At 48.3% G+C, this 12,479-nt stretch overlaps 1 protein-coding gene across 1 annotated transcript; it reads left to right on the forward strand.

The window, feature by feature from the left end:
* The first annotated feature begins 2,936 nt into the window (after window positions 1-2,936).
* Window positions 2,937-8,475, forward strand: zdhhc12b (zinc finger DHHC-type palmitoyltransferase 12b). The gene is made up of 5 exons (XM_068334510.1): window positions 2,937-3,429; window positions 3,524-3,663; window positions 4,779-4,871; window positions 5,956-6,122; window positions 6,194-8,475. The coding sequence occupies exons 1-5, from the start codon at window positions 3,333-3,335 to the stop codon at window positions 6,507-6,509; spliced, it is 813 nt and encodes a 270-aa protein (XP_068190611.1). The 5' UTR covers window positions 2,937-3,332; the 3' UTR covers window positions 6,510-8,475.
* Window positions 8,476-12,479: the final 4,004 nt, after the last annotated feature.

A 12,479-nucleotide genomic window follows, 5' to 3' on the forward strand; every position in this document is an offset into this window, starting at 1 on the left:
GTGCTAGACGCCTTGGAAGAAATGAAGGACGACATGAAGAAAATGCAGAAAGACATGGATGAAAAAGACCGAAGAATTGTTGTCTTGGAACAGGGACAACAAAGAATGGATGACTTGGAACAAAGCATTCGTATAAATGATGTGATCATCACTGGAATCAACATCAAGCAGAGGAATTACAGAAATGCTATGGCTAGCGCTGACATCGAGTCTCTGGAGCAACAAGTGAGTTCTGAAATGGATCCGGACCAGTTTGAGGCATGTTACCCATCACCATCTGGAGGTAGGAGACCACCTGCAGTGTGATAAAATTCAACAATCGTCAACACAAGATAGCTCTTCTGAAACAAGGCTTCAAACTGAAAGGAGAAAATGTCTACATTAATGAGAATCTCACTAAAAAGAATGCTGATATCGCTAAAAAAGCTCGACAACTGAAGAAGAACGGGCTGATGGACAACACCTGGACCAACACCTGGACCAACACCTGGACAAACACCTGGACCAACACCTGGACCAACAACTGGACCAACACCTGGACCAACACCTGGACCAACACCTGGACCAACAACTGGACCAACAACTGGACCAACACCTGGACCAACACCTGGACCAACACCTGGACCAACACCTGGACCCACACCTGGACCAACACCTGGACCAACACCTGGACCAACACCTGGACCAACACCTGCAGGATCTTCTTCAGAACAAAGGGGCTTTCTCCAGACCAGATGAAAACAATGGTGATCAGGAGTGCAGAGGAGTTGGTGAAATATGATCAATAAAGACGGACAAGAGTTGTTACTCCACCAGAGATCAGTACAACAGAGTCACTTCATTAGTGGAGCTCTACTAATTTTGGACACGTCAGGTATTTCATGGAGCAGTCGAAAAATCTACACCATTGATGTCAGAAACATGGATTAATGAACAAAAAAACAAACAAAACCAAGCAAAAAACAACAACATGTATTCATGATAACATGTGATAACATTAACTTGAGACTTTAAAGATCATGTTGATATCTTCTGACAATATAATACCATGTGAAAATGTTGAAGTGTGACAAACTGGTTAATTCTTGTATGAACACTGTCTGCTGAGGGAGGTGAAGGTGATCATTATATTCTGGTGGAGAACACTGGTAAGGTCAACTTCTAGTTTTGACTATCCATGATGTTAACAAACCTTGTGTTCCTAGGAAGAACGTAACCATGGTTATACTCTAGGGTAAAGGCTAATGTCTGGAAGTGGATAAGGGTATGAACGTCTGTCAGAATTCACTGGATGAGCTGGTTGAAGACTTTTAATGTCTGATTTGTTGATTACATATTCTAATGACAGAGATGTTTTGTTGATGATTTAGGGGAATCTTACCAGCCAATGTCTTCTACCCGTTAACCCTGTTTTTTTCTTTTCAGATGTTGCTGATGATGTTTCAACACTGATGGAAGTGAAATATGTTGTAATAACATGTCTGGAAAGAAGAAAAATGAACTGAATAAATAAATAATCAATATCAGTCAGTTTAAGAAAAAACACGAACTACACTTGTGTCACTTTATCGACTTCCTCTCAGCTTTGAACTAAATTGTCAGTGTTTTATGGATTAATATCAGAAGGAAATAAAAATAAATTAAATTAGTCTTTATTTAACTGAAGACGTTTTAAAACATTCATACTTATTGTCAGCTATTTTAAATTAAATATAAAAAAACTTGACTAAAACCTGATGAATATGAGCCACACTACTAGAACAGTTCAACGGTGTCCTCAGGTGGTCATGTAAAATGTGTTTTTACCTGCTTGACTTCATGTTTGTTGTTGTTTTGAAGACATTTGATGTCAATAATTCTAAGAATGTTTTAATAGAAACGTGAATCGACATTTTATCCACAAATAAAAGGTGCAGAAATGATGAGATCCAAATCCTCTGGATGTATTTACTACAGGTGAGGCGTGAGCTGACAGGTTGTGTTTCTGAACGAATGGGATTCAGTCTCGTCTGTAGGACCCAAGTACCAGTAGTATTGATTAAGTGTTGATTAAACATTAAATGATTACATCCTGTGAAGGTGATGTAATGTCAGTGTTGGTGTGTTCGTCCGTCCGTCCACCAAATGTCTTCACAACCGTTTAGATAGAAAGATGAAGCAAAAAGCACATGACTCAGGCAGCAGAGGGATGAAAATGAGATGACCTTGAGAAAATTATCTCAAGGTCAAATTTCAACTTTTGTACACTCAGGAACCGGATGAGACAGAAAGACGAAACAAAAGGCGTTACATTCAGGGAGGCAACGGGATGAAAACCAGCAGCACAAGAACCGGTGTCGGCTTGGATCCAGTGTTCCAGATCCAGGACTGATCCAGAACCCAACCCCCCACGACTACCAGCTGTTTCCTGTCTACAGATGCTCCAGATGTCTCCATGAAGCTTTTTGACCCTGACCTGTGACGGATTGTTGACTCGTTTGGTTAAATGTACCAGTGACTCAGCTGTAATGGTTCTCGCTTGAACTGAAGAAACTTGTGTTCTTTCAACTCATTTATTTAGAACTGGTTGTGGTGAGCAGCAGCACCACCACCACCACCACCACCACCACCACCACCACCACCACCACCACCACCACCACCACCCCACATCATGTCTGCACTATCATCCGGTTAGAATGGGTTGGGGGGGGCACCATCTACTGGGGGAAATAAATCAGTACATGTCCATATATGGCATGTCACACGTCATCACACCACCGAGGTGATCACCTTTATTCATATCATTTAAATCTATTTATTTCTGATCAAACGGCACCGCAGGAGGAGACCCCCCCCCGTTGGGCCTCAGGGGGCTCGCTGTCACATGTCCCTCCCGGCCGCCGTAGCTCTTCCTGCCTCGTGACTGGCGCTGGCCAATCACAGGCTAGGCTGTCCGGAAGAACAACAGCCAGACCCTGGGCTGAGCTGGTGTCCCTCTGCTGGTCCTGGTCCTGGTCCTGGTCCTGGTCCTGGTCCCGGTCCTGGTCCCGGTCCTGGTCCTGGTTCTTCTCCATCCTGACCGTGATGCTCTCCGCGTGACGTCACTATCGGTGACATTGGAGCGCGCACGCGCTCCTCACCCGACGGTAACCGTGAAATCTGTGACGTCATTGGCGTCAGCTGCCCCCCACAGAAGACGGTCAGACGGGTTTGTTGTCGCGTCTGCTCGCCCAGCTGTGACGTCACAGGCCTGCTCGCCCCGCTGTGACGTCACAGGCCTGCTCGCCCTGCTGTGACGTCACAGGCCTGCTCGCCCCGCTGTGACGTCAGACGGTCTAACATGCTCGGAGGACATGTTTAAGAATGTGTTCGGCTCCGGGTTCCTGGTCAGGACGGCTCACGTGGTTCTGACGTGGGTGGTGACGTTGATCCTCTTCCTGCATGACACAGGTGAGCCCGTCGTGTCCGGGTGACGTCACGCCGCCCCAGAGCGGGTGTTGATGCTAGCGGAGTGCCGTGACGTCACGCCCCTCTCCCGTTGCAGAGCTGAGGAGGCAGGAGGAGACGGGCCTCCTGCTGCAGCCCGTCCTGTTCGTCCTGCTGGTCCTCACCTCCGTCCTGCTCCACTTCACCGTGTCCCTCATGGACCCGGGCTTCATCCTGACCCACCACACAGACCTGCAGGTGAGGGGGGGCTGAGGATGGGGGGGCTGAGGATGGGGGGGATGAGGATGGGGGGGATGAGGATGGGGGGGGATGAGGATGAGGGGGGGCTGAGGATGGGGGGGCTGAGGATGAGGGGGGGGATGAGGATGGGAGGGGGCTGAGGATGAGGGGGGGGCTGAGGATGGGGGGGATGAGGATGGGGGGGGGCTGAGGATGAGGGGGGGCTGAGGATGGGGGGGGCTGAGGATGAGGGGGGGCTGAGGATGGGGGGGGGCTGAGGATGAGGGGGGGCTGAGGATGGGGGGGCTGAGGATGGGGGGGCTGAGGATGGGGGGGGGCTGAGGATGAGGGGGGGCTGAGGATGAGGGGACCTGGTGGAGCTGAGGCGTTCCACCAGGTCCCTCGGGTTAGAAGAGACGGGGCTCCTCCCTCTTCCTCCTCAGGTCCAGCACCATCTCCCTGCTCCTGGAGGAGCTCAGGGGGGCGTTGATGGGAGCAGGGGGGTGTTGATGGGAGCAGGGGGGTGTTGAGGGGAGCAGGGGGGTGTTGAGGGGAGCAGGGGGGTGTTGATGGGAGCAGGGGGGTGTTGATGGGAGCAGGGGGGTGTTGATGGGAGCAGGGGGGTGTTGATGGGAGCAGGGGGGTGTTGATGGGAGCAGGGGGGTGTTGATGGGAGCAGGGGGGCGTTGAGGGGAGCAGGGGGGTGTTCAGAGGGTAGAGCGGTCCAGGACTCCTCCTTGTCCCCCCTGACCCCCCAGTACAGTGTCCTCCATCTTTGAGGTTGACCACACGATGGAGGACTCCACCATCCAGGCTGAGATCTGTTGATCTCACTGGTTAAAACACTTCGGTGTCTCTGCCTGAGACTCGGGCCGGAGCACGAGTCCTGATGCTGTCAGCCAATAGGAGGCAGGTATGGTATCACGTGACTGCCAACCAAAAATCCACGATTAGGTGAAGTCGTGAGCGTTGATGCACGAATGCGTGAGGACGCACTGCATACATTTACACAGACGTGTGTGTGTGTGTGTGTGTGTGTGTGTGTGTGTGTGTGTGTGTGTGTGTGTGTGTGTGTGTGTGTGTGTGTGTGTGTGTGTGTGTGTGTGTGTGTGTGTGTGTGTGTGTTGGACCAGTTCACGCTGGGGGTGACGGAGGAGCAGCAGGACATGATTCTTCCCTCCACCAAATCCCTGCGCCAGCGTCGCTGTGGACACTGTCTGCTGCAGGTGAGCTGCACACCTGGGCTGACGCCCCCAGAACCAGAGCAGGAGGGTAGAACCCCCCTAAGCACACAGGAGACGGGTCTGGTGGACGCTGCTCCGGGTCTCAGATGGTGAACAGTCTGTAAAGTTAATACAGTGGAGAAAAAGAATATGGAATAAAGAGGAGACCACAGACACGCTGGGAAACAAATGACTCCAATAGAGACTCTAGAGACATGAAGGTAACCCAAAACTGTTGGGGGGGGAATCTACAAACTCAGAGCTGAAACGTCTCCAAAAGAGATTTAAGTGGCGGTGAGTGACCACCATGTCCTGATGGATCAGCTGACTCGCCTCACGTCGCCGTCAGGCTGAAATGTGACGCCTGGAAGTGGTGCAGTACTTGTAGGACAACTCAGGAGTGTAGAGTAACAGGAGTGTTGCTAAGCAACAGTCGCAAACACAACACATCCCATGATCCCGGAACACGAGTTGTTTCAGCTGCCAGATAGTCTGGGATCCAGATCCAGGGCAAAAACATGGAAAAGAATTACAGAAGCACTACCAAAGAACAGTTGTTGATGTCCCAGCATGCTTTGAGCCCTGATGGAACTGGTCTGAGCTCTGTGACAAACAGATGAGCTTTGGTTCTAATGACACCAGGGCGAGTCCGTCCAGGGGCAAGTCCGTTCAGGGGCGAGTCCGTCCAGGGGCAAGTCCGTTCAGGGGCGAGTCCGTCCAGGGGCAAGTCCGTTCAGGGGCGAGTCCGTTCAGGGGCGAGTCCGTTCAGGGGCGGGTCCGTCCAGGGGCGAGTCCGTCCTGGGGCGAGTCCGTTCAGGGGCGAGTCCGTTCAGGGGCGAGTCCGTTCAGGGGCGAGTCCGTCCAGGGGCGAGTCCATCCAGGGGCGAGTCAGTTCAGGGGCGGGTCCGCTCAGGGGCGAGTCAGTTCAGGGGCGAGTCCGTTCAGGGGCGAGTCAGTTCAGGGGCGAGTCAGTCCAGGGGCAAGTCCGTTCAGGGGCGAGTCCGTCCAGGGGTGAACCTGTAGTTCCACATGAGTTAATGAACGACTTCCTGTTTCCTCTATCTACAACCATCATTTGCTGAAGCAGCAGCCAATGAGATCCAAGCACTGCCAGACGTGTCAGCACTGTGTCCGGCGTTACGACCACCACTGCCCCTGGATCGAGAACTGTGTTGGGGAGAAGAACCACCGCTGGTTCGTGCTCTACCTGGCGGTCCAGCTGCTGGTGCTGCTGTGGGGGCTGGACATGTCCTGGTGAGTGGGTCGCCGTCGGTCCCTCTGCTGGCCGGTCTGGGCCCGGCTGATGCTTCTGTCCCTTGTTTCAGGACGGGTTTCAGCTACGCCGTCACCTGGCCGCTGTGGCTGCGCACCAATGGCGTGCTGCTGGGCGTGGCCCTGCTGCTGGCTCTGCTCTCACTGGTGGTGCTGCTGCTGCTGGGCTCACACCTCTACCTGGTCTCCCTCAACACCACCACCTGGGAGTTCATGTCACGACACCGCATCTCCTACCTGAAGCACTGTGGGGTCGACGAAAACCCGTTTGACCGCGGAACCTTCCACAACCTCTGGGGGTTCTTCTGCGTGTGGGGGACAGTCGTTTGGGAGCAGGTCTACTTCAGAGAGGGCAGCGACCAGGTCTAGAAACACACGAGAACGTTCTCCTGAACAGCTTCTCTGGATGTTACGGCTGCACCAGACCAGAGCGACCCCCGTGTGAAGTCCACCTTCATGACACCTCCCTCAAAAAACCTCTGTGGTTCATCTGCAGTGGACTGTGGTTTGTATTAATGTTCCCCCCACCCCCAGTAGCTGCCAGACTCAAACCTGTCTCACGTCCTCAAGACAGCATGCAGGCTCCACCCGTCGCTCTGTGGGACAGAACAAGGTACTATGAGTGGAGGGTCAGGGGTTAGCTTGTCTGCCAGAGGTCAGGGGTCAGGGGTTAGGGGGTTAGGTGAAGCTGCTCAGATTGGAGTTGGAGTAAGGGTTGACAGGGTGGACAGTAGTGTTTGGCGTGCTGTGAATAGGGGTCAGAAGTGTTCAGGCTTTGTCTTCAGTGTCGTGACCTAAGAGGACGGAACAATGATGGTGTTTGAGGAACTGTGATCGAACAAATGAAATTCTCTTCTGAGACATGGAGCCAGAGATGATGTGGTTTTTACTTTCTACTTTGTACTTTGTACTCCTAATTTGTTTGTAATCTATTAATTTATATTGAGTAATTGTATTTAATTGATATTGTATGTAAACAAAAGCATTGAGGAGCAGAAGATGGGGAAACGTTGGTCTGACAGTAATGTAGACAAAGTAAAAAGTACTGATAGTATTCTGTCATTTTAGTCATGAATTTCTAGGTACACCATAGTACTCACTGGAGGAGTACACTTGTCTCAGACGTACTGTAGGTCGTGTCCGTGTCCAGTCTGTAGTTTGGATAAACCGAGACTTTACAACCAGCTCGACAGAGTTGTTACTGGAGTCACCCGTCAGAGGACAGCCCTTCAGCCATGAGACTGCATGGAGCCCTGCTGGCTCGTGGGTCATGGAGCCCTGCTGGCTCGTGGGTCATGGAGCCCTGCTGGCTCGTGGGTCATGGAGCCCTGCTGGCTCGTGGGTCATGGAGCCCTGCTGGCTCGTGGGTCATGGAGCCCTGCTGGCTCGTGGGTCATGGAGCCCTGCTGGCTCGTGGGTCATGGAGCCCTGCTGGCTCGTGGGTCATGGAGCCCTGCTGGCTCGTGGGTCCTGTCCTGACCTTTTTTTGCCCCTCAGCCGTCCTGGATCCTGCCCGTGGGCAGAAATGGTGCTCAGAGTTCTTGCGGTTGAGCCTGACACATGATGATGACTGGTGGACTGTTCCTGAACTGGTAGGTTTACTTTAAATACGTGTTAAATAATAAAGGAACAGCTGAAACTCCCTCTAGGGGCTGGTGTAGACAATCCAGTGGTGGGGAGGGTTTTTCACTACTTGCTCACTGGGGTCAGACGCCGATAAAGTGAAGAATTAAAACGAAGTGGTTCATGTGTTTGTGTGTTTATTTGTAGTGAAATGATTTCACTTACCTCTTTGTTAGTCGTTAGATGTGATCAATTTCTGTCATTTTTTGGGAAATGTTTATTCTAGACAGATTTTACAGGGTCCACACAAAAGCTGTTAGTTTAACCACAAACTACCATTTTATAGATATTGAAAAAGTAATATTTTGACTTTTTGTCTGACTCTACTGTAGTGTTCCTATCCTTTAATCCAGACATGATGGTGTGACTTTCAATGGACAGCATTTAAAGCTATTTTATATTGTGTACATTTTTTTAAATACTGTGAATCAGAACTTGTTTAGACTTTTCTATGACAGTTTTCACACAACAATGATGAAGACAGATAGTTTCAGTGTGATATTTTCTTTCCATGCGAACTTTTTCTCGCGCAAAACCTCATCACACAGCAATAAACGTTAAATTTAATGTCAGATAAAAGGCCATTTGATGTCAATGCGCACTTTGGTTTATATGAATTAATTTTAATTCATGTTGTGTATTCCTGAAACATATGCAATAATGTTATCTAATGTTTTTATTACCTTGAAATAACTGCAGACATGAATAAAAGTGTTTCTTGATATTCCCGGTCGTCACTCCTTCATGTTGTCTCACACAGAGGCTGCTTCTCTCCATCCAAGTACAATCAATTAAAACCGGACAAACCGGCTGAAATGTTAATCGATAAAAGATCGTAATTCAATCTTTGAAGAGATATGGGATTCTCCACTCTGGTCTTTACACGGGGGTGTCCTCGTGAGCTGACAATAGGTCTTAACTTTGACCTTTTGTTACCTCAGGTCACGACCCTTAAAAAGAGGAAATACAGTGCGCCCTCGTGCGATCGTGTATCAATGATTGCGACTCCAACTCATCGCGGATTTTTAGTAGGCAGTCACGTGATACCGTACACGCATTCTATTGGCTGATGGCATCTGGAAGTATGCTCCGTCTGTGAGTCTCTGACTTCCATGAGACACAAGAGTGTTTTAAAGGTGACACAGATAGAAGGTGGTTTAATGTCAGTATGGGGGGGTTCATTAGGGCTCATTAGATACTGGGCGGCACAGAACGTTTGAATTTTTCTTTTTGAAATTATCAGACTAAGGATATTTTACTTTGAAAAGAGATTTCTGTGAATGACGCACAGACTAATGCGTGCGCCTGTGCCTCTTGACAGCTCTTTGTCACATGACAGGTTACCAGCCGTTACCCCAGAATTAAGCACCCACAACGCTGTTTCAATTTCCATCCTCCTGTCTTTGTGAAGTGGGATTTTCTACAGTGACTGCAAACAAACTTTTGCGTCCGCAACACACTTCAGGTGTCATTGTCTCCTTTAACCCCCAGATGGGACCGGCTTGTAGAGAAACAGGCTCAGGGCTCCCACTAATTGTCATTATTATTATTTTATTGACTTGTTCACCCTTTTATATAGAAATGATCAGCTATATTTCAAAATTTGGGGTGCACCAAGAGGGAGCTGCCCGTCACTCTACCTCCCATTACATGCCTACAGGCCCCGCTTGTGTGTTGTTGTGTGTATTACAGGGGCCTGTACACACTAATATGCATGCGTGTGACTGGTTGACTAACATATTAGAGTGTGCATTCTTACTTTCCCTTCGGGGATTATAACAGTATGTAAAATTTAAAATAAAGTACACCTCATAAATGCAGTCACTTGAATCGAGTTTTTTAATATAATTACTTTTTATTATAAGGATTTTCCTTCTAAAATAAATAATTTTGTTTACAAAGATGTTGATTAGGAATTAATCAAAAAAAGGATGTCTGTCGATGTCTGCATTTGACATAAAAACACTGCAGTGACTTATTATTAGACTACAGATGTCCTGGTGTCATTGAGGATTATCCAGCAAAGGAAGGCCGATCCGTGAAAATATTGTCTGAGATCAAACCGGTCCGTGGAGATAAAAGGTTGGGGACCTCTGCTGTACGCTATATAAAGACCTTTCTTCGTTTCATACAAAAAAAACTTTGTTAGTTTTGTGTGATTTTCATTGACAAATGTTTGACGTCATCTTCTTCTTCTCCTCCTCCTCGCTTTTCCCTTCAGGGGTCTCCACAGCCAATCAGTGTCCTCCATCTAACCCTGTCTTCTCATCCTCTTCTCTCACACCAACTACCTTCATGTCCTCTTTCACTACATCCATAAACCTCCTCTTTGGTCTTCCTCTAGGCCTCCTGCCTGGCAGTTCAGAACTCAGCATCCTTCTACCAATATATTCACTATCTCTCCTCTGGACATGTCCAAACCATCTCAGTCTGGCCTCTCTGACTTTATCTCCAGAACCTCTAACATGTGCTGTCCCTCTGATGTACTCATTCCTGATCCTATCCATCCTGGTCACTCCCAGAGAGAACCTCAGCATCTTCATCTCTGCTACCTCCAGCTCTGTCTCCTGTCTTTTCCTCAGGGACACTGTCTCTAGACCAAACAACATCGCTGGTCTCACCACAGTTTTGTACACCTTTCCTTTCATTTTAGCTGAAACTCTTCTATCACACATCACACCTGACACTTTCCTCCACCCGTTCCATCCTGCCTGGACACGCTTCTTCACCTCTTTTCCACACTCTCCATTGCTCTGGACTGTTGACCCTAAGTACTTCAGATCCTCCACCTTCTTGATCTCTTCTCCCTCTAACCTCACTCTTCCACTTGGGTCCCTCTCATTCACACACATGTACTCTGTCTTACTGCGGCTAACCTTCATTCCTCTCCTTTCCAGGACAAACCTCCACCTCTCTAGCTTCTCCTCCACCTGTTCCCTGCTCTCACTACAGATCACAATGTCATCTGCAAACATCATAGTCCATGGAGATTCCTGTCTAACCTCGTCTGTCAGCCTGTCCATCACCATAGCAACAAGAAGGGGCTCAGAGCTGATCCCTGATGCAGTCCCACCTCCACCTTGAACTCCTCTGTCACACCTACACACACCTCACCACTGTCTTACAGTCCTCATACATGTCCTGCACTGCTCTAACATACTTCTCTGCCACTCCAGACTTCCTCCAATCCAATCCAATCCAAACTTTATTTGTTGAGCACTTTACCACAACCGCAGTCGACCAAAGTGCTGTACAGGCGAAATTATATATATATATATATATATATATATATATATATATATATATATATATATATATATATATATGTATGTATATACACACACACACACACACACACACACACACACACACACACACACACACACACACACACACACACACACAGTAAATACTGTAAATATTCCCTGTAGCTCAGTTAGAAAATAGGCCTAATAGGCCTAATACAGGTTTTGTGAAAATTTGACATTCACAGGGTACCATTATCCATTCACAGCACCAACCTTCAATGAGTTACTTGAATAGGCTGAAATCCACCTACTGTGAAATCCATAAAGTGTATGTTTTTAAAACCAGCTGTCTGTGTGAGGGTTTTACATAAGAATACCAGAAAGATAACTGGGAGAAGAGATTTAATTGGCAAGTCAAACATTTTTACCACAGTTCCTCTCTGGACACCCTGTCATCAGCTTTCTCCAGATCTACAAAAACACAATGCAGCTCCCTCTGGCCTTCTCTGTACTTCTCTATCAACATCCTCAAAGCAAATACTGCATCTGTAGTACTCTGTTTTGGCATGAAACCATACTGCTGCTCACAAATGTTCACTTCTGCCCTTAGTCTAGCTTCCACTACTCTCTCCCATAACTTCATTGTATGGCTCATCAGCTTTATTCCTCTGTAGTTGCCACAACTCTGCACATCTCCCTTGTTCTTAAAAATGGGCACCAGCACACTTCTCCTCCATTCCTCAGGCATCTTCTCACTATCTAAGATCCTGTTGAACAACCCAGTCAGAAACTCTACTGCCACCTCTCCTAGACACTTCCAAACCTCTACAGGTATATCATCAGGACCGACTGCCTTTCCACTCTTCATCCTCTTCAATGCCCTCCTCACTTCATCCTGACTAATCTTTGCTACTTCCTGGTCCACAACAGTCACCTCTTCTAGTCTTTGTTCTCTCTCATTTTCCACGTTCATCAACTCTTCAAAGTACTCTTTCCATCTTCCCATCACACTACTGGCACCTGTCAATAGACTTCCATCCCTATCCTTAATCACCCTAACCTGCTGCACGTCCTTCCCATCTCTGTCTCTCTGTCTTGCCAACCGGTATAGATCAGTCTCTCCCTCCTTACTGTCCAACCTAGCATACAAGTCATCATAAGCTTCTTGTTTGGCCTTTGCTACCTCTACCTTCACCTTACGCTGCATCTCCCTGTACTCCTGTCTACTCTCCTCAGTCCTCTCAGTGTCCCACTTCTTCTTAGCTAACCTCTTTCTCTGTATACACTCCTGTACCTCCTCATTCCACCACCAAGTCTCCTTATCTACTTTCCTTCCAGATGACACACCAAGTACTCTCCTACTTGTCTCCCTGATCACATTAGCTGTAGTTGTCCAGTCATCTGGAAGCACCTCCTGACCACCCAGAGCCTGTCTTAACTCTTTCCTAAAAGTCATGCAACACTCTTC

Source organism: Antennarius striatus, chromosome 15 (assembly GCF_040054535.1).
Source record: "Antennarius striatus isolate MH-2024 chromosome 15, ASM4005453v1, whole genome shotgun sequence".
Lineage (NCBI taxonomy): Eukaryota > Metazoa > Chordata > Actinopteri > Lophiiformes > Antennariidae > Antennarius > Antennarius striatus.

Bases quoted from the DNA above. Each gene is read 5' to 3' on its own strand.
- zdhhc12b (XM_068334510.1), top strand. From the start codon at position 3,333: ATGTTTAAGAATGTGTTCGGCTCCGGGTTCCTGGTCAGGACGGCTCAC. The intron at 4,872-5,955 runs GTGAGCTGCACA...TTGCTGAAGCAG, and splicing joins GTGGACACTGTCTGCTGCAG to CAGCCAATGAGATCCAAGCA. The intron at 6,123-6,193 runs GTGAGTGGGTCG...CCCTTGTTTCAG, and splicing joins TGGGGGCTGGACATGTCCTG to GACGGGTTTCAGCTACGCCG.